Source organism: Patagioenas fasciata, chromosome 6 (genome assembly GCF_037038585.1).
Source record: "Patagioenas fasciata isolate bPatFas1 chromosome 6, bPatFas1.hap1, whole genome shotgun sequence".
Classification (NCBI taxonomy): Eukaryota; Metazoa; Chordata; class Aves; order Columbiformes; family Columbidae; genus Patagioenas; species Patagioenas fasciata.
In genome coordinates this window covers 7,530,107-7,556,519 of record NC_092525.1, presented here as the reverse complement: position 1 = coordinate 7,556,519, position 26,413 = coordinate 7,530,107, and the positions used below count along the sequence as shown (strand labels likewise).

At 40.4% G+C, this 26,413-nt stretch overlaps 1 protein-coding gene across 6 annotated transcripts in view; it reads right to left on the bottom strand.

The window, feature by feature from the left end:
- Positions 1 to 26,413, bottom strand: part of EPS15 (epidermal growth factor receptor pathway substrate 15) — a 52,662-nt gene that overhangs the window by 1,876 nt on the left and 24,373 nt on the right. For 3 of the 6 annotated variants that reach the window (XM_065841839.2, XM_071809872.1, XM_071809871.1), the window contains 13 exons: positions 21,336 to 21,408; positions 17,285 to 17,446; positions 16,479 to 16,676; positions 14,375 to 14,572; positions 13,739 to 13,816; positions 13,316 to 13,406; positions 11,847 to 11,882; positions 10,843 to 10,979; positions 9,641 to 9,710; positions 8,459 to 8,532; positions 7,785 to 7,947; positions 1,885 to 2,063; positions 1,286 to 1,336 (listed from right to left, as the gene is read on the bottom strand). In XM_065841839.2, the coding sequence (XP_065697911.1) occupies positions 1,286 to 1,336; positions 1,885 to 2,063; positions 7,785 to 7,947; positions 8,459 to 8,532; positions 9,641 to 9,710; positions 10,843 to 10,979; positions 11,847 to 11,882; positions 13,316 to 13,406; positions 13,739 to 13,816; positions 14,375 to 14,572; positions 16,479 to 16,676; positions 17,285 to 17,446; positions 21,336 to 21,408 (1,510 nt within the window). Of the gene's footprint in view, positions 1 to 4; positions 1,118 to 1,285; positions 1,337 to 1,884; positions 2,064 to 7,784; positions 7,948 to 8,458; positions 8,533 to 9,640; positions 9,711 to 10,842; positions 10,980 to 11,846; positions 11,883 to 13,315; positions 13,407 to 13,738; positions 13,817 to 14,374; positions 14,573 to 16,478; positions 16,677 to 17,284; positions 17,447 to 21,335; positions 21,409 to 26,413 lie in introns of those variants that run through there. The other 3 variants (XM_065841841.2, XM_071809873.1, XM_065841840.2) reach the window with 3 other exon arrangements.

Here is a 26,413-nt window from a genome sequence, read left to right as displayed (position 1 = left end):
GCATTTTTAAAAGACAAAATAAACCAGATCAACAATACAATGATCACTAATACTGTCCAAGTCCTTGGTTTAAGGGACAATTAGTTTTTCAAAATACTGTTTATTTCTAGTCTTCAAATATTACTTTTTAATTTTAATACACTATTAAGCCTAAAGCTTAACTATTAAGGACTGCATTGAAGCCACCCAACTGATGTATTTTTATGAAATACGCCATGTTTCAAAATTCAGTATTAAGTTTCAAAAAAGCTACTGAGTAGAAAGTGCTATAATTTAAATTCAAACTATTCTGGATAAAAAACAGTCTATATAAGAAAAATATTGAATAAATCAGGAGAACACTTTGCAAAACACACCCCTGCCCGCACTGTGGGACATCCTGGTTTACCACGCTTTCAGTAGGGGTGATTTTTCCAGGTGGCAGTGACTGCAAAAATTAGCTGTAGAATGACTGTGTTTAATTGTGCAGACGAAAAATGCTTCTGCTAAGAAGCAGCAAAATAATAAGGTGACTGTACAGTCAGAAGCCTCATGGTAAAACAGAGAAAGGTCAGGGTGATACAAGAGGGGAAAAACAAGAACATTCTATGTACATCGATGTGAAGAGAACGTGAACAAGACTTCTGTGGTACAATGATTACAAATCAGAGACAGGTAAGCGTTATTGTCTTAAATGAAATGAAAAAGGTTACGCTAAAGTTTGTTTCTAGTCGGCATGCACAAGAGGTAAGAGGCAGGTGAAGCCCGTGTCTTCATCCGTGTCCCAGTGTTAAGTCTGAAAGGGTTATCATTACATACTCCGGCTAGTTTATGCGTTGAGCTGCTTCTTTGGGAAATAAATACAGAAAAGCTTGAGTTTCTCTATAGTTCACTTAGCATTTTCAGTAATCACAGCTGGAATACTTTTTCCTTCATAAAGATAATTAATATTTTTGCTTTCTCCTCTGCATTTCACATTTTGTCCTTCAAACTGGCTTCTCAGTCCCTCGAACTACTAACAGTGATCAATAACAGCATTTGAGAAATCATCATGCTACAAGACATCAGCCAGCGCGAGTCAATTCTGAGAGCCTGTCAATCCTCAATTCACTTCAGTAGAGCACATAGTTTATTAGGCCTGAAAGTGAAAAGCACTATGGTCAAGATACTGTAAATGCAAATTGCATTTAACAGGTATCAAGCTTGAAAGTGAGACAATGCCTTTCAAAACTCCTATTTGCAAGAGCTCAAGAGAAAAATAAATAAATAAACAAACAAATAAATAAATATATAGGCATGCACAAACCTTTAGATTTGCTTCTACTGCTTGGGCACCACGACTTCTATGGAATGGATTCTGGTTATAAAGAGACACTTACTACCTTTTACTTATTTTGTATATACGTCTGGAATTTACTAGCCATTCAAAACTCATTGCATTATATTTCATCAGCACACACTGTTATGAGGCTGCTTATCAATATTTCAGTACATTGAAATTATGACCAAACAGTTCAGTGACAGCTAAATTAAAAATCACACCTTTTGTTTTATTTTTAATTGGCTAGTAACAGTGTGCTTGTTACAGATGTATAATTTAAATCTGCTGCACAATCTTTTAAAATGGATAGTTCCTAGAACAGATATTTTTTCTAAAAGCTAGGAGGCTTCCATGAAAAAAAACTCATAAAAGCAATACAATTAAACATTAACTACAACATTTTGCAGCATTTTGTTTTAGGACAGCCTCAGCTGTAAACAAAATGTAAGTACTGTTTTAACTGGAAACGAGATCCCTTTTGTAAATGGGATACTTCTTAATATTTTAAATTACACTGGAGTCTTCACCGTGAACAATTAAGAGCTGTCATTACACTGAAACAAATGTTTGAAGTGTTTACTCACAGTACTGAAGTTTGCAAAATTGTTGGGGTCAGCCTCTTTATTGACGCTGGTGGGAGCAAATGGATCAGAGAACAGGTCTGCTGCTTGTTCTTTGGGAGTGTCCGGGGTAGGGAAAGGCTGAAACGGGTCTCTGGGCTTAAAGGAATCTGAAGAGTCCATTTGATTGGTAGGTCTCTTCCCTTAGATTAAAATGAATTTAAAATAAACTTAAGATAGCAAGTAATAACATGCCTGAAGTAGTAAAAAAAAAAACACAACCCCAAGCCCCCCCAAATTCAAAAGCTACTCGGAATGCAACCTCTTCTAGTAACTTAGTGGACTTGCAGATACTTCAGAGGAAGGGTTGCCAACTAAAATAAAAAACCAAACCAAAACGGTATGGTCCACGGTATCTGAAAGGGTAATCAGGTAAAAAAGAACACATGTATGTTAATGACTCAAGAACATCATTATGTACTAACCAACTATTTTGGGAAGACAATTTCTAATAGCCTTGAGCCCCTATTCTGTCAGCAGTCTTTTTTTCTTCTACTTATCAACTGTCCATGATCATTCCAGCCAGGCTCTTTTATTATTTGTTTGGATCAAGTTAACACAGTTTCATTCAGAAACCAGAAACATACTTGTAAATCTTCAAAACACCATGTCCCCTCACTATCCTAACACCTGGCATTTCTGTAGTTTTTAAACTAACAGAAGGAAGGGGTATGGTAACAAGCAATCACAGGCCTAACTATTCTGTTAATCCTTGCTTAAGTAGCTGCAGATAACACAGAATCAGGCACAAGCCCCCACTTAGTTTGTTCTTTTTTCAGCTTAACCCCAGTCAGCTTTCAACACCTTTGAGGACATGAACCCAAATACTTCCAAGAACAGTTGAGCTGAATTTCATCCCATCATTCTCTCTGTATTTTACTGCTTACAGAAAAGGTTTCATTGCGGTTTCTTGAATTCAACTAGCAGGTTCTGCAAGCGGTTCTACACTTAAAATGGCCATATTTTAAAACTTGGTTCTGTTGCCTTTTTAAACTGCAGAATCAAACTAAAGTGCTTATGTTTTGCATATCACTGCTGCAAGTTAGTCTAAACATTCTTTCATAGACCAAAAGAGATTCTAATTGGGCAGTGATTTAGAGAATGTAAGATTTGGGCACTTGGCAGATAGCCTTGGTGTGGTGGCTTTCACCCGCTGGTGATCAGTCACTGACTAACAATGCGCATCTTTTTCTTGAATAACGTGGGAGAAGCAGCTTCAAGTGACAGCTATGGAATTTTATTTCTATGTGGGACGGATTAGTAAGTGTAAGAATATGAAGTACATAACCTCTAAATCTGCCCCAAAAAATCATGAAGTGAGGGTGTTTAAACTATCTAGAACGGCAGTAATTTTAGAGGGATGCGAACAGCTCCGCACACTTCCCAGCAGTGTGATGAATTAAGAGAAAGATTTTGGGGCATTTCTTTGAAAAAACATTTCCTTGTTTTGAATCAGACCAAGGGAGTAATTAAAAACCAATACACTTAAGTATCTCCATTTTACATCACAGAATCACAGAATCAACTGGGTTGAAAAAGACCTCAGAGATCATCCAGTCCAACCCTTGGTCCAACTCCAGTCCATTGACCAGATCATGGCACTAAGTTCAATCTCAGTTTAAAAACCTCCAGGGCCGGTGAGTCCAGCACCTCCCTGGGCAGCCATTCCAATGCTGACCACTCTCTCTGCACAGAATTGCTTTCTCATCTCCAGCCTCAATTTCCCCTGGCAGAGTTGAAGCCCATGCCCCCTGTCCTGTTGCTGACTGCCTGGGAGAAGAGCCCAATCCCCCCTGGCTAGAACTGCCCTTCAGGTCATTCTAGAGAGTGCTGAGCTCACCTCTAAGCCTCCTCTGCTCCAGACTGAACAAGCCCAGCTCCCTCAGCCTCTCCCCATAGGGCTTGTGTTCAAGTCCCTTCCCCAGTCTTGTTGCTCTTCTCTGGACCCGCTCCAGCACTTCAATCTCTTTCCTGAGCTGAGGGGCCCAGAACTGAACACAACACTCCAGGTGTGGCCTCCCCAGTGCAGAGCACAGGGGAAGGATCACTGCCCTTGTCCTGCTGACCACGCTGGTTTGGGTACAGGACAGGACACCATTGGCCTTCTTGGCCACCTGGGCACACTGGTGGCTCCTGTTGAGCTTCCTGTCCATGAGTCCCCCCAGGTCCCTTTCTGCCTGACTGCTCTCCAGCCACTCTGTGCCAGCCTGGAGCGCTGCAGGGGTTGTTGTGGCCAAACTGCAGGACCTGACACTTGGCCTTGTTGAACTTCATCCCATTGGAATCAGCCCATTTTTCCAGTCTATCCAGATCCCTCTGCAGAGCCCTCCTGCCTTCCAGCAGCTCCACACTCCCTCCCAACTTGGTGTCATCAGCAAATTTGCTGATGATGGTCTCAATCTCCTGATCTAAATCATCAATAAAGATGTTAAACAGGACTGGACCCAACACTGACCCTGGGGACACCACTGGTGACTGGTCAGCTGGATGCGGCCCCATTCACCAGCACTCTCTGGGCCCGGCCCTCCAGCCAGTTCTGAACCCAGCAGAGTGCGCTTGTCCAAGCCATGGGCTGCCAGCTTTTGCAGGAGTATATGATGGGAGACAGTGTCAAAGGCTTTGCTGAAGTCCAGATAGACCACGTCTACAGCTTTCCCCATGTCCACCAGGTGGGTCACCTGATCATAAAAGGAGATCAGGTTGGTCAGACAGGACCTGCCCCTCCTAAACCCATGCTGGCTGGGTCTGATCCCTTGTCCATCCTGAAGGTGCTGTGTGGTTGCATTCAGGATGATCTGCTCCATAACCCTGCCAGGCACCAAGGTCAGGCTGACAGGTCTGGAGTTGCCAGGGTCAGCTTTGCAGCCCTTTATGTGGATTGGGTAACATTCGCCAATTTCCAATCATATGGGACCTCCCCGGTGAGCCAGGACTGTTGGAAGATGATGGAAAGCGGCTTGGCGAGCTCTTCTGCTCTTCCACTAGCTCCCTCATCACCCTAGGATGGATCCCGTCTGGTCCCAATGACTTGCGAGGATCCAGATGGCTCAGTAAGTCACCAACTATTTCCTCCCGGAATACAAGGGGGCTGTTTGGCTTCTTGTCTCTGTCAACCACCTCCAGCTGTGCTGAGGGCCGCCTGTCTCACTGGTAAAAACTGAGGCAAAGTAGGTGTTAAGTACCTCAGCTTTCTCCTCATCTTTGTTAACTGTATTTCCCTCAAACTCCAACAGAGAATGGAGGTTTTCCTTGCCCCTCCTTTTGTTATTAACATATTTAAAGAAGGACTTTTTGTTATCCCTAACAGAACTGGCCAAATGAACTTCAAATTGCACTTTTGTTTCCCTGATTTTTTTTTCTGCATGATCTAGCTATTTTCATAAATTCTTCATAAGCAGCCAGCCCTTTTTTCCACAGCCGGTAAGCTCTCTTTTTATTTTTGATTTCCTTCGGAATCTCCCTGTTTAGCCAAGCCGGTTGCCTTCCCCGCCGGCCGGCCTTTCGGCACACCGGTACAGCCTTTCCTGTGCACTCAAACCTCCTGCCTGAAGCGTACAACCCTCCTGGGCCCCTTGTTTTTAAGCATTGTTTCTGTGGCAGAATGCAAACCCCCCTCTCCCCACCCCCCTTCAGTATGGAGGGAGTAGGCACATCTCCCTCTCTCTGCTACTTGAGGCTGACGGCTTCTTTTGTTTGGCCCAGAGCACTCTGGCCAGGGCCATTAGGAGAAGGGAGTGCCGAGGTGCCAGTGAGCCGCTGAGCACCTGTGACCAGTGTGGGGGATGTTTGGAGGCTTCAGGGGCACCCCACAGCCGGTGTGGGGGTGCAGAGAAGCTTCTGGAATGCCTACAGTCAGGTCTGATCAGCCTATAAAAACGGGACTCTCGTCGCGGGTCTCTCGGAGTACGAGCGAGATGCTGCGGCCGAGAGCCCCTCTCCCCGGGATCGAGACTCCGCTTGCCTTGCCGCCACGGGTGTGAGTAAACTTCTCGCAGGATTGCGAGTATATTTATACTTTCCGTGCACATATGCACATGTAACTTCCCGTGCTTAATACAAGCACATATAAAATTATTTCCTCGCACAATCGCGAGTGTATTTTCCTCCCGTGCTTCCATATAAGCACGTGTAGTATTCCGTGCACATTTGCACGTGTAAGTAAATTAACCCTCGCAGGATTGCGAGCGTACACTTTCCGTACTCACTACCAGTACATGTATCTCTTTAAGAATAATCCCTCACCGTGTTCAGGCAGTGTGTACTCCTCTGGGACTCAGGGGCGGCTCTGGCATTGTTTTGGGTGAAGCCACGTGCATGCACACTGTGGACCGCCTGTTGTACTGGTTGCTGCCCCTTAATAATTTTCCTCAACTGATATCCGAACCTGTATTTAAGTCACTTTTGGAGTGCTAAAACCCTGTTTCTCACCGGTTTAATAAAAGTTGGTTTGGACCCTGTTGTCACTTAAACTAGCCTCGGGGTGCCTCCGTGACAGTTTCCCAGGGTATGCTCTGAACTAGACTTCTGAATAGGCAAAAAATCTGCCCTCCGCAAGTCCAGTGCAGAGGTTTTATTAATGGCTCTCCTTCCATCTCCGAGTATTGAAAATTCTATTATTTCATATTTCCATTAGGAAAATTAATTATTTGGAATGGTATCAAGGTAACCACAGAATCATTTTGAACACGTGCAAATGAAAACAGGCCACTTTTTTCTGGTCATCCATTGAGAAGGATGCTGCTGTCCCACTCTGAAAGTGCATCTGTTCACCACAGCATAGCCACTCCTATACAATGGGTTCATAAATCCTTTTTGTGTTTTAAATAAGGACCAGGGTAAGAGGAAATGCTATGAAATATTCAAATTACCATCACTTGTTAACTGTTTTAATGTTATTGAAAATGAAACTGACTACTTGCAAGGCATGAACATGAACCAGATCTCACACCAACATCAGAAATTAAACACCTCAGTTTAGACTCTACTATTAATACTGCTATATATACTGTGTTTCACTTCTTCTGAGGAAAAAGATGAATACACATTTAAGTTTCATGCTACAGTTCTCCAAAACATTCATCCATATAGGATAATAGTAAAAAGACGCAGTAGTTTTTAAAGCAAATGAAACTATGCACAGAAACTTAAAAAGGAATACTAGCAATATATTTTCCAATCTATGCAAAAAAAAATTGAGAGTGAGGAGCCTGTTGTAACATGGGCTTGTTGCAACCACAAGAAGGTGTCGTTGTCTTTGATAACCATGGCCTTTTCTGGAAAGCAGGGTGGTTTGTGTCAGAGTAGACCAGAGGACTCAGCTCTCACTGAGCACAAAGCAGCCCAGGAAACTCGGGTTTTTTGACTACGACATTGGCCAGGTTTACTGACACAGGCCTCTGGGAAGGCCGCCGGGAAGACGTTCATCTGAAAGCATGAGGCAGCCATTTAACCCTATTTAATTCATTTTGCATTAAAACTAAAGGGTTTGCAATGAATAGAACACACTTTATGCATAATTTAATGCAAGATTCACAATGTGTCACGTTAGTAACCATTTCATTTGCAGCCAAGCTATGTTCTTGCAGATACTTGTAATAACTCTGTTTTTTCATGTTTTCTAAATCCTTTCTTTCTTCAAGGAAAAAAAAAAAAAACCACAAAACACAACAAAACCAAACCAGCCTATGATCCCAAACACCATGAAAAATTCAACTGAAGAAACTGCCCAAGATCAGGAACAGACTCATTTCACATCTTGCTCATTCATTCTAAATTCAGACACTTGACCATCCCCCCATAATTAATGACCCACTGCCAGCATCAAAGCAACTAATTGTCAACAACATCTCTGAGTCTGCTCTTACCAGGGGGTGGTGGGCAGGGCCTTGTGGGTGTTCCTGTTTTCGGGGGCAATGCAGGAGGAACATCCTCATTTTTAGCTGGTGGTTCCTCAAATAAGTTTTTAGTTATGATCACGCTGTTGGCAGAACCTGATGTGGAAGAGCTAAAGGGATCCTCGTTGTTGGCCTTCGACAAAGAAAACAGCAACATACACATTTTCAGTGCAATTCTACTATGCTTCCCCTTTTCATCATGCAATATTTATTTAGAACTGAAAGGCTGGACTAATGCAAAAAGCAAACGCTTTTGTTTGTTTTTAACATCATCCACATACTTCAGGAGATTAGAAATAAAGAAAAATCAGCAATGGTTAGTGTGCACAGCAACAGAAAGTTGAGTGCAGTTAAGCATGCAAAAGTAATACAGCTCCTGTTAAACTCTTTTTTTTTTCCTTAAGTAATTATAACATCACTTCAAATATAGAGAAAATAATTATAAAGCCACAAAGATTATATTGCATTCTTTCCAGTGGAACTGCAGGACAATGCACTATAAAGACCTTTTTTCCAAGGAAGTCGGCCCTTACACATTTTTAGTAGTGGAAAAAAGTAACAGAACTGGTGGTAGAGAGAGTCACCTACGTCTTGGTACCACAGAGTTTCACGTATTTTCTATGAACAGCAGGAGCTTCATATACCTTTGACAGCGTGCTGAAGTCAAAGCCGCTTCCAAAGGATTCATTTCCAAACACAGAGGCAAAGGGGTCGGTAGCTAAATCACAGAAATCAAGTCAACAGAATGAAATTAAAAGTTAAATATTTTAGAGGTTGACAAAAACCCTACAACAAGAAAGCAACAGTTACATGTTTTGTAGCATAGACTAATTCAAGTGAAATATTTTATGAAGTGGGAACTTTTAAGTTACTAATTAAAAATAGTTCTCCTGAACAGGGAGTAACTCAAAAGAAGTACCGAGATTCCACCGAAAGTATCAAATAACCATACTACTGGATGTTTTGCTGAAATACGTGTATGTGTACACACAGAGGGGTTTTTTTGTGTGCATACAGCCATATACATACAGAGACATATATATAATATATATATAAACATGAACAAGAACAAACTTCTGACTGTAGGATCACTTGTGAAATAAATTATCTAAACCTCATATACTCTCAATCTACTCCAACAGTAACTTTGCATTCTTATGTGCCTCAAAATATGTAAAACTGTAGAGCAAGAAGTCCATTGGCTTTACCAATACTCACTTCTGCATCTCCAGAAAACAGCATTTTGTTCCCTACAATTTATCTGAACAGGTTTACAACAGGAAATCACACACAGATTAATGTTTTGGATTATCGTTGTCAGTGCAACTTGGGAAAACAGCAGATGAGAGTCTTCTCCAAAACATCTTTATCTCTCAGACGAGGGAGGATCGTAGTGAAACAAAAGGGACAAACTTTAACAGTAAAAATTCTTGATGAAGTAGTTGTTCTATGCCACATCTATCTTGTATGTTGCTCAGAAAGTAACATGAAATCTTTTAAAACAATCCAAATGGGTAGCAGCACAAACCATTCAAAGAGTCCAACACTTAGATCAGGATATTTCACCAGCGTTTGGTAAGGCAGAGGAACATTTTAGCAGTATCAGTGTTCAGTGATACGCACTGCAGATATGAGACAGTTTTACTTTATAAAAATACCTCCCTGCAAACTTGCACCTTATGTCATACTTTACATGAAAATCCAGGAAATGCAGGAAATCCCTAAAATGCTCCATTGCAAATTCAGTTAAAAGACTAGAAACAAAAATGAGCAAAACAAAATAAAAATAAACCCCAGGAAGTCTGACATGTATAATCTGCTTTTACCTGGATCATTTGATGTAGTAACAGTTGTTCCACCAGGAGCAAAAGGGTCATTCTTCTTTGATATCTCTGTCTAAAATTAAAAAATGCCTTTGGAGGGAAATTTGGTTTTCAGCTTAAAATATTCCTATTTCTAAGAATACAATCACTACCTTAAATTAGAAGTTTTAAGATAAAGTATTATGCAAGTAGCTTTTACCCGTATCAGTAAACAAGACTATCAACAGAAACTCCTCCTCAAAACAGCAATTAATGCTTCCAAAGGAAAAAAATATACAATACATGCGTATATTTCTACCCATTTTACACACACACACAAAACTGGAAGTGAAGAATGAACAGAAGCAGAACTGAGAAGGAAAGGAGATGGCAAAAGGATAGAGACAAACTTATGACATGAAGAATTTCAGCTTCTTAGATTAAGTGTTTGTCTAGCAGCCCTAAATATTATCCCATGTTCATCAAGTTCCATCCTACACCAGAGAAGGTTTCATGCCCAACTCTACCTTATTGCAGGCTCAAGACTAATCCATAACTGCTTAGTTGTAATGTGAATAGCTGAAAGATATACCCAAGTATACTTGAAAGGGGTACGTTCAGTAAGAATCTCCACATTATGAGAGGGCTTCAGTGACTCTTATTAAAAAAACAGACCAAAAAACCCACCCACAAACCAAAACCAAACCAAACCAAACCAACAAATAAACAAAACCACGAAAATCCAACAGAACACAAGCAACATACACCTATAGAACAATTTGTCTTTTCAGAGAGGAAACCCCATACCACATCAGATTTCAGATAAGATATATAACATACTTATTGATCCTATAAGCTTTGGAGGCAAAAGTCAAATGTCTCAACATAACTTGGCAAGATCAATCTCGGGTTTCTTTCAATGTTTAGTAAGTTCCACCAGCTACCAATAGAGTTTAGTTCTTGATTCTCAAATGTTGTTACAATAAAGCAATAAAGCTCCACACTGAAACATTTAAAAAATGTTTTTATTTTTGCTTTTGTTTCATCTGCAACCACGTCTAGAAAATAGGACACAAAAGACAAGACAGAGCCATGGGCTAAGAGGTAACCTTTTACCTATATGATTTCTGAATATCAGCTTCTTAAGGTGTGTCCCAATGTACAAAAAAGGTTATTTTGTCCAACTCATCTACAGAAGGAATTAAAAGGAATGCTACCAAACTTACTGCGATATTATTGCTGCTGTCTGCAGTGCTAAATGGATCAGTGCCAGCAGTCACAAAAGGATCACTGGAGGATTGTTTGAAAAAACAGTCAGCTGCAAAAGGATCTGAGCCTTTGAAGGGATCACCACCAAAGGGATCTGGAAGGTAAACATCTCATTAACATTTCTGCCAGCTTTACTGAGCTTGATATTTAAAACCTAAACATTATATTGCTTTTTTCATACTGCAAGACGGTGACACACTTAAGACCAAGGATCTCTGAAGTATGAAATTAATCTCTAAATAATTTCTATTCTGTGATTCAAAACATTAGACAAGCCAACACTTTCTGCACATCATTAAAACTCTGGATGCTGCCAGTGGTTCAGTTCCAGAATCACCTGAGCATAGAGATTCTTCAACCAAGCCCCCTAAAAATGAAGCATTTTACAAAAACTTGTGTTTCTTAGAACTCTCCTGCCCTCCTCTCCCTCACTCCCCAAACAAAATGGATGTTCTTTTATTTGGCACCTGGTGCACAATGTTATTTTGCTAGAGCCTTCCTACCAGCCATTTTGCTGCTTCATCACCAGTAACTCTGTTCAGGACCAAGAAGAGAATGCAAAGATGTTGCCTATATAGCCTGTCCACCTGGAGAGACTTCCCACCTTTTCAATATTTCGTTCTAAAGAAAGTTAAGAGCCTTTAAAGGAGTACGGTCCTACCTCTTTCCATGCAAGAAAGGCAGCAAGAGTTTTGGCCTCCTGTTCGCCACTTTCACACACTCAAATCCCAACTGAAGATACTTGTAACAGCGAGAGAACCTCACTGGCAATGGGCTTCGCTGAAGAGCTTTAACACAAGTGGCCAGCTGCTACTGCCGTATGTTTATCTATCCTACGGTGACTTTTGGGACATTTCCATCTTTTTTGTGCTGAATGTGGTGACACTTTCTTTCTCCCACATACTCTTGAGCAGGAATCATTTAGAAAAACAAACACATTAGAAGCTACAAAGTTACTTACCAATTTTCCCAAAAGGGTCATCTTTGAAGGGATCACCTGTTTTAGAAAAGAAAAAGTAACTTATCATGCAGCATGTCCTCCAGTGGAAGCCTTTTGGATACGAACTCATTTCTAGAGCTAGAATTTAAATAACTCTCCCTCAGAGGAACAGTTTCACTATTTTCAGTGGAACTACAAGAACTAGCATTAGACAAAGCAAATATTCATTAAGTAATTCCTTAGCACCATGAAACACACACAAAAGGAGCCATCTCAAAGATGCATTTCTGTTGGCTACTGTCAGTAAACACCCACATTATGCAGTATTTACCAGCACTGTAATCCAGACAAACCACTGACAGAAGCTTAGTCCCAGTTCTGATTAATTCTAACAGGTGCCGCGGATGGTAGCACCGAAGTGCTCATTCCTGTACTGAAGAGATGGTGCTATTTGTATCACTTCTACTCCCTCATGTACCTCTAAGAGGTATCTTCTCTTAGCTGTAGGTTTCTACCCCAGAACATCACTGAGCACACAAAGCCCACAAGACTGGTGATTAACAGATGCAGCTTTCTCCTCTGGAAGAAAGGCCGTGTCAAGTGCTGTGGGCAGGACCACTTCACTATCAACAAAAAAAATCAAACAATATCTACACAAAAACATTCAAGCTGTTTTAAAGTAGTTTGATTTATCCATTAGAAGTATTAAATATGCACTGACATTATTTCAGAAGCCAAGTGATCTGAAACAAATTTAGCTTATTTTCCCTCTGAAGTGATAAGAGCTAAATTGATCAGACCATGTTGATTCTGAAAGCATGTAAAACCATATTAAAGTGGCTGAAAACATCTGCTTCAGCAGTTAATCCAAATTAACTCCCCTTCTCCAAGTGGCTCCACATAGACAGATCACTTCTTCCAACATAAAAGTAAAAAACAAAAATCAGAGCAGCAGCATTCGTAAGTGGCAAGTTCTGAAAATAAAGCACGGCACTTCCGCAAGACAAACAGATGGTGCAGTCCCACATTACCTTTCTCTGAGTGCCAAACTCACCATAAGTAGGCCACAGCCATTCACTCGCAACCACCCACACCCTCTTCCCACCCCACTGAACCCTCGGCTGATCTGTTTGTGGATCTGGGCTGCAAATTAAACGAGCGACAGCACATGTATCGCAAGCATGCCCACCCCTTTGAGAGGAAAAGGCAACCTCTAGGGAGCGGGGGCAGAAAGAAAGGGAAAAAAAAATAAAATATTTTAAAGATTCAATTTTCACAGGTAATTAGAAAGTCCAGATGAAGGAAGGACAAACAACCTGAACTCTCCTTTCCATAATTTCTATTTTTGTAATGCTATTGGCTCCACACTCCTGTCACTCAAACACCTCCACATTTCTTCTACAAAGAGCAGTTCCAAGGTGACGATTAGTCTGAGATGTGTTCATACAAGACCTGTTTCTGCAAATGTGCACCTAGAAAAGTTCACTTACTGTCAACAAAAGGGTCAGACTGGAAGAACTCTAAGCTGGCTTCAGAAACTAGATCAGGCAACGGATGAGATTCAGCATCAAATGGATCTTCCTGGGCAATGAAATAGAAGGAGAGAAAGGAATTAAATTTATAAGATGTGCAGGATGAAAAATACATCGTCTCGTGCTACCATTTAGTGGTTTCTTAGGGTTAAAAAAAGGGTCAGCTAGAATCCTACAAGATTCATCAATAGGGTTGCAAAGTATTTCTCAACAACCACCTGCCTGCTACATGAGATGAAACATTTTCATAACATCACACTCTAAATAAAAATAAGTGACAATTTTATTTTTCTGTTGTTGTGTGACCATCATGCGAGCGACGTGATACAAGCCTGAAACAGTTTATTTACTTTTTCAGCCTCCAAATCTGAAGAAACTCACTTTTTTGGGAGCAGTTGCAGCTGGGGTCTCCTTTTCTTCCTCCACAACAGGGGCTGTTGTCTCAGGACTATTCCTCACCTGTAGAGGGATAAAAAGCAATTCACCACAACTAGGTAAATAGAAGACTACTCGATACAGAATCACAGAATACACACCATTTTAAGTATTAAATAGCTAAAAACATACTAAAGGATACTTCAAGAGGTTCTTACTTATTATAGAACACAACAAAATGTTCCATAAATCTTGTGAAAGTTTAAAAAAGAAAATCAATCAAGAATCTACTGGGACATACGGAGGCACATTTAAAGCAAGACAGCTTTAGATTTTCTGTACTATTCCTTATTCCATGCAGACAGCTGCTTTCCTTTAATGTTAATTCTCCTATTCAATTTATGGTATTTTGCTTGGAAACAAACACAGAAATTTTTTTATTGACACTTTCTAGGCAAGCTAAAATTGCATCTTTTTCTGCTTATCAGCTTTCAGATTGCTGAAACATGGTCCCTCAGAATAACACTCTGAAATGTCACTTGTGCCAGTGTTTAAAAATATCATCAACCTTGATGCATTCTTAACTTGTTCCAACTTCACAGCTGCACTGCATCACGATCAAACAGGCAAAACACTACTCACTGGAGACACACTGTTTATTTGTTCATCTTCTGCTATACTTTCCCTTTCAGCATTCTCATTAAGGTTCGCAGTTTCACTGCTGCTGTTGCTAAGACTAGAATGATCCGCAGTTCCATTAACAAGTGTATTATGTGGCTCGGAGTGCCAACTAGATTGGTTGTTTTCCAACTCTTTGAGCTCGAGAAGCTTTGTCTGCACCTGTAAACACATAAATGTATACACATCAGGATGGCAGCACACAGAAGCCATCCTCTCTTAATTCTGAGATGGAAGTTATGTATCTGAAATTCTTATTTCCAAAACCAAATATTATAAAAACCATGTTCTTTCAATCGAAGGATGAATTTGAGACATGAACACAAATCCGATTTAGAAAAGATATAATGCGGCTGAAGGACAGATCTGAGAACCTTTTCCAGCAGAGGAAGTGGACTGCACCACTGCCAACAGCAAGACTTCTTGCTTTGTTCCTACTCTAACTCATACGATGAATTTGAGGTTTTTTGTTTGTTTGGGATGGTGTTTGGTTTTCTTTGAGTTTTTGTGTGTTTTGTTTGCTTTTTTAAATCATGTATTTGCAATTGCCTTCAACTCTAAATTAAAAAGGCTGCTTTATCAGAATTCCCATCTTCCAAGAAGAAAAATCAAAAGTCATGTGGGAGGAGATAATGAACTTGTGAAGTCCACAAAATCCACAGTACGTCTTACTAAGTGAATGTTACATTCACATGTTATTATTTCAGCAATATGCCTAATGCAGTGCCTCCCAGCAAACTTTACAACCAACTTGTCAGTTACGAAGGAATTCTTAGATTGGGCAGATTATGCAGAAGGGTGAACACAGTTCAGATGTTTAGGTGTCCAGATCCCACTGACTTCTGCTATGTCAGTCACCTAATGGAGTTTTCATTGCCTTGGTATGTGTCACAAGTCCAGTGGCAGCAAAGGCAACACCAGAAGACTTTCAAACACACTGACCTCAGATCAACCAATGGTTCATTATTTGTGAGCCGAGAGCAATAAAACCAAGAGTACCGACAAAAAAACTCTCAAAACCCCAATGTTTGTAGTACAGTCAGGCATAGCCCCTTCCATTATCAACCTCAAATCTGTTCATTGCAAGGACCTGTTGCTAGTATATTAAAATAGCACAACCTGCTCTCTACCTGCAATGGAACAATGGAAAAATCCACATGTTTACTTCCCAGTTTCTAAACCTCCAAGTCAAATCTAATAATATTTATTAATATGTTATAAAGTTCTTCAACAGAAGAAAGTGTTCTTGCACGAACACTAGCAATGGAAGTCTTGAGGAAAAAAAAATTGTTACCAAGTTACAGACCTGAGCTGTATGAAATGACCAACCCAAAAGTTGGCCGTTACTGGGGTTCAAAGGCAACAGGAAGGTTTTCCGCTTTGTGTTTAACTTGGCAATGACGTGACTGGCTAATACATCAGAGAGCTGCCAAGTCAAAGGAGGATAATGATGAGGAAAGGGTGTGCAAGCTAACGCATCACTGAAGTAATAATAAATCACTGATTACAGACAGGAGCTAAAAGTTTCCTTTAACATAATGGCAGACACTTCGAAGCACAGTTCTGTGCTTCAAAACCAGCACAACCATCTCTGCACGTCTCAGTATCTCATCTCAATCCAATTTACTCTTACATTCACCTTACTTTCCCCCTTCAACATTGCACTAAGCAAATATCATTAGTAATTTTCTACTGACATCACATCAATTAAAGAATAGTGAGAGCACGCCCCAGGCCATGGCTGAGGAAGAAAGCTGAAGTGACTCCTGAACACAGAGAATTTGAACACATATTACAAATTTTTCACTCACTACATAGAGACAAATTATTTATGAAGTATAACAAGTTAATCCTCTTTTATTAAAAAAACTTGGAGAAAAATCATTAAGTATCTTGTGTGACTTGAGTCAGCCTCCAATAATCCCAACCACGACTAGCACAGAACACGTGTGAGCAACTACAGACATGAGCAAACAGCAAAGAAAAAGGAAAACAATGCCTTCCCCTTAAGAAAAACCACACTAAAGGTTGTCAGCTACATTTTTTTTTGTCTTTCACGCTGCCTTACTGAATTGATTTCCTGCTGTGAGTCCTGCAGATGTTGCTGGAGAGGCCCCAGCTGTGCTCTCCCAGACTCTATGCAATGCTCCAGCTCGGCCGTTTCTTGCTGCAGGCGACTCAGCTCCTCCTGAGCTTTGGTCAGTTCGTCTTCATACACTGAAATCTTTGATTCCTGGCTTGTTATTTCAGCCTTCAGCACGGCAATCTAAAGCATGGACAAATATTTCAAAGCCATATAAAAAAAACCCCCACACCTCCAAAAACATCCAAATACTATTCTTTATGACCAGAAAAAGTAAACACCTCATAGCTATTGCAGAGATGATAGATGACATTTGAATGAAAGGCTAACTCCCTGTTGGTCTCAATAAGTTCACAGTATTCTAGCTGTTTTCCCGACCAACACAGATATTTCCAATACTGTAAATACCTTTTCAGACGTTAAAGAAATACCATAGCTTTATATTAGTAAAAAACTATCTAACCATAAGATGTTTTTTTTAACCGCTAAGAAATCAGTCCCAGTAATTAGTGCTTCTAATTACACTTATATTGTATTATAATTTTGCATTATTTGTTTGCACTTAACCTTGTGTGCACATATAGCTCGGTAAATTTGTTGACACACTGATCCTAAATTAGGAGGTCAATGAAGTGACTTATTTCCTGTTCCCTGTTGGCGTCAAAATCTCGACACTGAGGCTGTTTCTCCATTAAAGGTTTTTTCTCCTGCCCCAACAACTGGAACATCGCAAGGCTGAGCTCTTCAAGATGAGGCATTTGCTCTTTCAGGGCTGTCACCAGAGATCTTACCAGACGGGCCTCCTCTGCACACTTGTGCCTGATGTCATTCAGCTGCTCTTCCAACTTGGCCTTCTGCTCATCGAGGTCCTGAAGGATTTCCTGTGCTTCCTGCTTCTGGGCTTGCAGCTTCTGCAGGTTACTGCTCTCCCGTTTCACTTCATCTTGTAGATCCTGTAATAGAACAGATCAGCTTTGCATTGATCCCTCTCTCCTCCTAACCACTGAACTCCACAGCATAAACTGCAGTGTTAACTCGAATTTCAAAGCATCAATAAATTCTTTCAAACGCTTGCAATTATTACATGTCAGACAAGCAAGCATTCTCAAACTCTAATTGTAAGACATACAAATAATCCAGTTATTCGCTTTTTCTTTGGTAAAAAGAATCTCTCTGAAATACTGAAGATGATGCAGAGATTAACTCTCTTACTCAGAGAAGTGAGGATTTCATTTTAAATTCAGAAGTGGTCTTTAATCAGGCTGCTATGTGGTCTCTCTCCTGTGTCTCAGCAGTGTGTTTTACTGAGTTCCTTAACAGAAACTCTCTATTCTGCCCCTTCCCCCTCCAAAAAGAGGAACTTGTTTTATTCAACACGGTAAACGACCAAGCCAGTGCATTATTAACTCCAGTGCTCTCCTTTCTAGAACATCCCCACCTCTAATTTTTCAAAAATCAGCCAAAAACTTATTTTCCACGTACCAGTACTGGTAAGAAACGCACATTCCTTACACAACAATATGGTATCTTTTAATTTATGGAACAGTAGTAAGTATGCATCTTATGTTCCAAGTACATTAAGTAGCATCATATAATAATCGGTTCATTTCTGAGCAACAGGAATGGTTATACTTCAACAAACCACAGAGATAACATTGAAAAAAAAGTCAAGAAAAGAATTCAGGAAGAAGAAAGAATCGTCAAAGTCAAGAGGAAGATATAATACAAGGAGATCAAAAGGATTAATACAAAAGGAAAAATATTAGATGAAAAGAGAAGACCGCAGCCTCTGACAAAATATGGTAATTGTAGGAGGAATCATGAAAAACTACAACAAAAAAAGAGAGAGAAAGGAAAATGAAGGAATTTCTGATTAGATCATACATTTGTGTGCTGCTCTAGCTCAAGATCCTGTTGTCTTTTTTAGTGGTGTTTTGTCTGGGATTTTTTGGGTGAGAGCGCTAGCTTATCCACGTGCGTTAACACCTCCAGATAATCAAGACAAACAGCCAGACAGAACTAGGAAGGCGTATGGTGCAGCAGTCAGATGCTCTGCAAATAGGTAACCTTAACAAAACTGGGAGACTGCCTAAAGAAACATCATAGGATACATTTATGGGAAAAAAAAAATAAAGTAAACCAAACAAAACACACAAAATCCCCCACCCAAAACCCCCCAAATCAAATGTGAAGTTCAGTAAAGGGTATATGACTGATGTACAGCAGTCAGACTAGGTGAATGACTGATTACTTCTAGTTTACAAAAGACAGGCTGGGACAATTGAGACACTCTTGACCCATTCATTTCTGACATTGCTTTGGAAAGCAAGTACCAGCTGACACTCGAACGACGAGGGAAAAAGCAACCGTTTAAAGAGATTCCAGTCTCCCTTCTCTGAAAAGAAGCAAGAATTCACATGTACACAAGCTAAGTATAGATCACCCCCCCCTTGCTTCTGTTCCTTGAATCCCAATGTCGGTGCTGGGCACAGTGGTAGGGAAGCATTGAAGAGACCTGACTGAGCCTGATGGCTCCCAGGAGAGAAAAGAGGGAAAAAACCACGACCAAATCCCAAATGTGCTCACATAACTATTCCAAAATTAGAGGCCAGAGTAGACATGACACACAGAACTGGACTTAAAGATACATCCTCATGAAGTAAACGAAGCTTCAATCAAGCTTTGATTTCTCAGCAGAGAAGCAGTATCTTAATGTTCAAGCACTGCATGAGATTCTATATAAAAGACCATTAACATGTTTGAGGTTGTGCAAACTAGTGTTTTTACAGTAATACTAATCTCTGCATTAGATTTGCAATCATTATAACCCTCCATGCTGATGTAGTGTAGGGCACGGCAAGTCTAGAGATCTGTATTTCCACAGACAGACTGTGGATTTAATAGCTTGCCAGCCTGTACTTCTCAAAATGATTCATGTACTAAGGACCAGTAAACCTGAAAGAACACAGAAAAGTTCAACTTCACTGATTTTCTAATGGCTTTGGTGCATGGCCACAAAGAAAGAATAAGGACAATCCAATGCTGAGTGGGATACTCAGAGTATAAATCCGTCATTCTCTCCCGCCTCCCATACAAATCAGTTCAATCCATCATAGATCATTGCTATGTTTTAGATTAGTATTTGTGTCCATGGAAATCATTCTGGTATCAGAAATCCAGGAGTGTGATGCCATGAAACCAGCTTGATCCAAGGTGGCAGATTAGAACTCACTGGTTTTGTGCACCACCTTTAGAAATGTCACCTTTAAAATAAAACCAGAAGAAAAAAGCATGACATAAAGATATTCTTAGCCTGTCACCACTGATCTCTGAAGTTCTAGAGAGTTTCCTGAAACATGCAGGTCCTCCAACATTCAGGTGCAAGCAAGGGATCAAGGATGAGGGGCCAACAGCTGAAATAAAGGCTGCAGCCATGTCCCATTTGATCCCGATGGTTTCCCATTTTTCTGACGAGCCAGTGACAGACTGTTCCTTTTGCGCAGACTGACAGTGCCCTATAACCTTATATTTAACAAGGGACAAATATCTTGTGTGATCACTAAGAGGTTACAGGCCTGAGACAATGGCTTCCAACATTACTGCTCTAGATACAGTGACTTAATTGTCCTGTGATGCTGCTGACTATCAAACACTAAACACATCCAGATGATGCTAACAGTATAACATTAAAGGTCGGCTTTTTATTAAGCTTTATATACCTTTTGTGTAAAGGCACCAGAGAACTGAACCTTCACATGAACACACATGGATTCCAGAACACGCTAACAGAACCAGCAATACCTCTAAGAATTGTTAACGGTGCGAAAAGGTGATCTGCAGAGCGGGGGGGAAGGACCGAACCAAGACACGGGCAACTTCCGCTTGCATTCCTGCAGCTGCTGTCGTGACTAATAGGCCAGCATCTGGTTATCTTCTGAAAGGTCAGACTATTAATTAGCACCAAGCTCTGAGGATATTAAAACAGCCAAGCACAAAATTCACAACGGTTGTACCACATCGTGTTGGGCAGAAAAAGAGCCAAAGTAAAATGCAGAAATCCTGCATTATTTGCTCTTAATCAAATAAATACTATTTAAAGTAAATATTCCTAAAATAACTGTAGAACTAAATGTAAGCAATCAGATACGATACTGAATATTATTTCTTCTTAAGCCAGCAACTCCAGTTGCTTTTGCAGCTTAAAATTTAATTGAAATATTGCTTTGCAGCATTTAATTCAGAGCTTGGCCTGACTATGAGCACCCTAAACACTAATGCTGAAGGTATAATTCTTAATCCCTGTAAAACACTTGTACATTTTCAATCTTCTGATATTCTGGAAATTCAGTGTCATGTTTTTAAATAAAAATCAAAAATCAAACACTATTTTTAAAGTTCACTTATGCAGGCAAAATAAACTTGAAGTAACATTCATCTCAAACTGGTCATTGCTGTGACTCTTAAGAAGCAGCCCATATACAAGCCCTCTTAATTCAGACACTTCAGTTTATTAATTTGCAGTGCTACAGTGCCTTCTTTAGTTTTAACTACACATTAGATAGCCTCGCTAAAAAAAAAAAAAAAAGGAAAACAATTATCTTATAATATTTTTAAATTTCTCCATGCCCTAGGAGCTCGCACATTTATAGGAACTGACACACCTACACCAAACCACATTCGAATAGAAAATACACTTCAAAGTACACTGATCTTCTTAGCTACCCATTTTTTTCTTTTCACTGAATAAGTGACATGATCTAAAAACTCAGTAATCCCACTGCCATTAAAGCACCATACGGTGCAATATCAGGTATCTGAACAATAATTGTGTGTCTCATTTACCTGGACCTCACTTGTCCTCTGCTTGATGGTATCTTCTTTCTCCTTCAGGTCTTGCTCTACATTATTCTTTTCCCTAGAAGACCAGCAAACAATGCAAGAATACTTCAGAACATCAGCTACAGCAGGTACAGTTATCCAGCCCCCTAAGCCTGTGTCTCTCTTTAAATACATGGTGAAACATTAAACACAAAAGATGTAAGGGATTTCTGCTTTCCAAATTATTTACGAGACAGAAGCCCGCATAAGCGTTCTGCATAAAAAACCCCGTCTTTCCACCCAACTGCACTTCAGTGATAAGAATGGCTCAAAAATGGAAGGGGGCGGGAGGGAGAAATCAATGAAATCCTGTCTCCAGTGATCTCACTGTTGCTATGGAGCACTTGTCTAATGAAAACTGCTGGGAAAAGTGGGAGGGATTGCATCAGATTCCATCTATTAACCCCTGCAAACACAGTGATTCCTAAGCGAGCAGCAGCTAGAAAACACTTCCAGCAGGCCAACCTGGCTGATCAATGAATTTTGCCTATCAGATTTTAGATCTGTGGTGGTGAGCTCAGTCAGAACAAAGTTTAGTTTCTGGAATCACCATCTGCCTGGAGAGTCCATACGCAGCTATTTGCTGTGTCATATCAATTCTGCCTCTACAGACGTTTGTTCAAGTTTAAAAGCAACTACAGATGACAGGGGAATTATCATCAATAAATTCTTGGCAGTCAGACATAACAATAGCTTTATGAAAGGGAAAAACAACCAAACCAAAACATAACCCAGAAGTCTTCCTGTTTAAAAAAAAATTATGAGTGTTTATCTCTAGACAATATACGGAATCTTTTCCCCCTTCACAGATGCAGAAAAGCATTAAGCATTAAAGTGTTAACACTATCTTCTGTATACAGGAATTTACTTTCATAAAGATCTTGTTAATAAATTAGCACACACATTAAGAGTTAGAATTTGAACAATGAGAAATGCCACAGTGAAAAGCTATTGCTAGATTACTAGTACGTATTGAAATCAAGGTAACTTCGTATTTTAATAGCAGCAGAATGGTAATCAATCTAAAACTATTAATCTTACTGTTTACTCTTATTAACACAGAAGAAAGCAGTTCTGTCTCCAAAGTAAAGCAGGTCTAAGCTGAGGAATTCTTGTTTACTGCTAAACCACATCCAATGGAAAATGAAAAAATCCAGATGTCACAGATCTTAAATGTACATTCGCTCCGAAAAAATAATGACTATAGATTATGCTCTGCTATTATTTTTCTCAGCACCTGATTAAAGAGCAACTTGCTGATTGTGCCCAAGTTGAACACTTAAATGGAAGGAAAAGGAAAGATGTGGAAAAAGGGACTTTGATGAACATGGTTAGTTATTTCATTAAGTGTGAACCTTCAATTTAATAAAATTCCTCCCCTCTCCATTCATCATAAAAAGAAAGCACCATGGAAATTCTAAGCAAATCTTTACCATATCCATGAAAGCTATAGCACACTCTTCTAGCTCAATAAACTAGTATCTGTAGCATAGTTGTACTTAGACATTTAAAGCGTTTCAACACAGGGTTGAAATAAGTTCTGTTGATTTTTGCCTTCCATAATTTTCCATGAACAAAGGGCCTCAATCTCAATAAGGTACTTCCAGAGAGCTGAATACAAGTTGGGCTGAAAAATACCTTCAAGCCCTCAGACATGCATCAAGCACAGCCAACAACTCAGGCATATAATTCCTGATTGAAGACAGAAGAGAATAATTGACTAGGTAAACAAATGCTTGTTACTTCTCCTGCTTGGGTATGAAAACTGAGCAGGAAACAGAAATGCAAGCAGGCATGTATGCTTTAATATAGAGACTTTCTATGTCACTGTCACTCATACGCCTGAGAGACTGTCGGAGATGAGCATCACTTCCCTTTTATTTCAGCAGAAGCCAAGCCAGGTATCTAAACCCTGCAATCTAGACTATGCTAAGCAAGCAGCAGGCTGCAATATTCACCCACAGGCAGCTCACACTGGCCAAATCACAACAGAAACAATGAACTGGGGGGAGGAAAGAAACCCATCAGTTGAAAGAAGTATTGTCAGGCAGCACAAGAAAAGCTTAGGCAGCAGTCTGGGCACAGGAAAACAAGCTGAGCATATATAGCCCACACGGAACACATCCCCTCCTCCCCCCAGTAGTGCGTCTTTGTTTCCAAAATAAAACCAAACCAACGTGACACAGACCTACTTAATTCACTAATTTTTCTGACTGCCTCCATTTCTTTTACAAACTATCTGGTATGCCTCTGTAGGAACACTTAGCAACTGAAAGAACCAAAAACAAGTAGCAAAATTCACTTATTGTATGTGACAGATTTCCTGGAACATAAAGTCCCTTACCATATCAGCGCTAAAAGAAAGACAAAAAACACCACCACAACTACCACAAACAACAAAAACCCTACAACCAAGCCAAAAAGAACTGTGGTCTTCCAATAAAGGACAGTTGTAACCAAATCAGGTCACTTTATCAGAGCAATACAATTTCCCTGTGTATTTTAATGGTAGTCAGGTCAGGAGAACCTCATCTCAAAAAACTAAAAGCAATGATTAAAAACACCCCCAAAACTAATAGATGATTTCTGCAGTGCAAATACTTCATGATTTACAATCAAATAATCTTAGTAAATCCATAAGCCTTATACCAATTTGTGAATGGAGTAATTTATAAATGTGAGCCAGCACACTGCAAGTATTTTTTTGCAGCTGACAACTGCAGAGTCCCACATCAGTAGAAGCATGCATAGAATCACAGACTGGTTTGGGTTGGAAGAGACCATAAAGGCCACCTAGTTCCAACCCCCAGCTGTGTGCAGGGACACCTTCCACTAGACCAGGTTGCTCAGAGCTCCGTCCAACCGGTCTTGAACACTCCCAGGGCTGGGGCATCCACAGCTTCTCTGGACAGCCTGTTCCAGGCCTCACCACACTCGTCAGGAAGTATTTCTTCCTTGTATCTAACCTAAATCTAGTCTCAATTTAAATCCATCACCCCATGTCCTATCACTACATGCCCTTGTAAAAAAGTCCCTCTCCAGCTTTCTTGTAGGTCCCCTTCAGCTACTGGAAGGTGACTATAAGGTGTCCTCGGAGCCTCCTCTTCTCCAGGGTGAACGACCCCAGCTGCCTCCGCCTGTCTTCCCAGGAGAGGCGCTCCAGCCCTCTCATCACCTTTTTGGCCTCCTCTGGACTCCCTCCAACAGGTCCATGTCCTCTCACGCTGAGGGTCCCAGGGCTGAACGGAGGCAGCAGAGGAAATGCCCAGAATGACAATGTGTAGCAAACATGGCTTCTTGAGAGACAGAGCAAGAATACAGAGGTGATGTGTTTGCAGCTCAACAGTTAGCGTGGGAAAGAGTTCTGGTAGCCAAGAGCTTTTAAATCCAATTCAACAGAAACAGCATCAGGAAGCTGGAGGTGTAGGATCAGATGAAGAATAAAATGCAGAACACTTATTAGCAAGGATAATTCCTCTCTGGTAAGGAGAACGATTTGCCTAGGGATGTTGTGGAATCTGCGTCATTTTGAGCCTGTCAGCACTGCTGCCTTTAAATTCTGTTTCAGTTGCACTATATTTTTAGAAAGCTATTTGAAGCTTTTTTGATCAGCGTCATGGGAGACTAGACCAGATGTTTTTAATAGTCTTTTTTGAGCCATAAAAACATTTTTCTTCCTCAGAAAACCCTTCTTTGCTTTCATGCATTCAAAGCTAGCCACAGCCCACAAATCAGTGCAATTTCTTTGAGCTTTACCAATACTACATTCCTCTCTAAGCATGTTAAGTAGTTGAACTTTAGTTGGTGTATCTCACCAGAGGTACCATCCTGCACGCGTTGGACAGCAACAGCTATCTTTTCGTGAATGTATATCAGGTTAAAAGGACCATAAAGCTGATAAGTTGGCCTCTCTAAAGTAAGGAAACAGCAAAATATCCCCAGAAAAACAGGGCAATCTCTCCCTGTCATACACCTACATCAAGCCTTTGAAACAAAGTTCAGAGATGTACACCTGCTTAACAAAACAACAGTAAGAATTTTAGCATAGGTTAGATTATTTCTTCAAACTTCTGGTTTGGAAGTAACTGAGCTGTTGTAGCTGAAAAGGTTGTGGGGGACAACGGGGAGAAGAAATAAGACAAACCCTGAGCATTTTTCTAGCATTACCAAACTGAAGTACTACTACACAAGGAATTCCGACAACTATAGTTGTAGGTGAAAATAAGAAATGTTGGGCAACTGTGAGTGTAGATAATGCGAGTAGTCATCTGTCACTTACTATGGGAAAGACCTGTGATTTTTTTTTGCTTTTCTAACTAAGGTGGTTCTAAGTGTCGGCCATGAAGAAACCTGGCCAGGGCTGTTTCATGTCTGGCCTCAGCTTTCACGGGCGAGAGCTCCCCAAGTCACAGAAGGCGAAGGCGGGAACTGGGAGAATGAAGAACTGCTCACTGTAAGAGAAGACCAGGTTTGAGGCCACCTAGAGAACCTGAAGGTGCACAAGTCCATGGGACCTGATGAGATGCATCCGCGGTCCCTGAATGCCCTGGTGCACGAAGGTGGTAAGCCACAGATCGGAGAAGCTGGGGCAGTCCACTGAAGTTCCCACTGACTGGAGAAGGGGAAACACAACCCCCATTTTTAAAAACGGCAACTGCACTTCAAGAACAGATTCAATGTCTATTACTGGGTCTCAGGAACACAGCTCTTGCAGATACTTCTCAGTGGAATCATGGACCAGAATGATAACATATTGCGTTCAACAGCTGGGCAATATATCTTATTTAATAATAAACAAAAATAATTTAACATTTTTGTATAACTATCCAGACTGAAAGTGTACTTTACCAGTAATAACAGAAATGTGGATTTGCCAAAGATGTAAAGTTTCCTATCCTTAGCACAGAGATTAATCTGCTGCCTAGCACTGCCACCTGTGCTGGGGAAGGTGCAGAAAAGTAACAGTTACTCTGCTACCAAAATAATTCACTGAAGGATTTCCAAGTAATACAAATAAAAAAATTAAAACATTTTACTTGAAC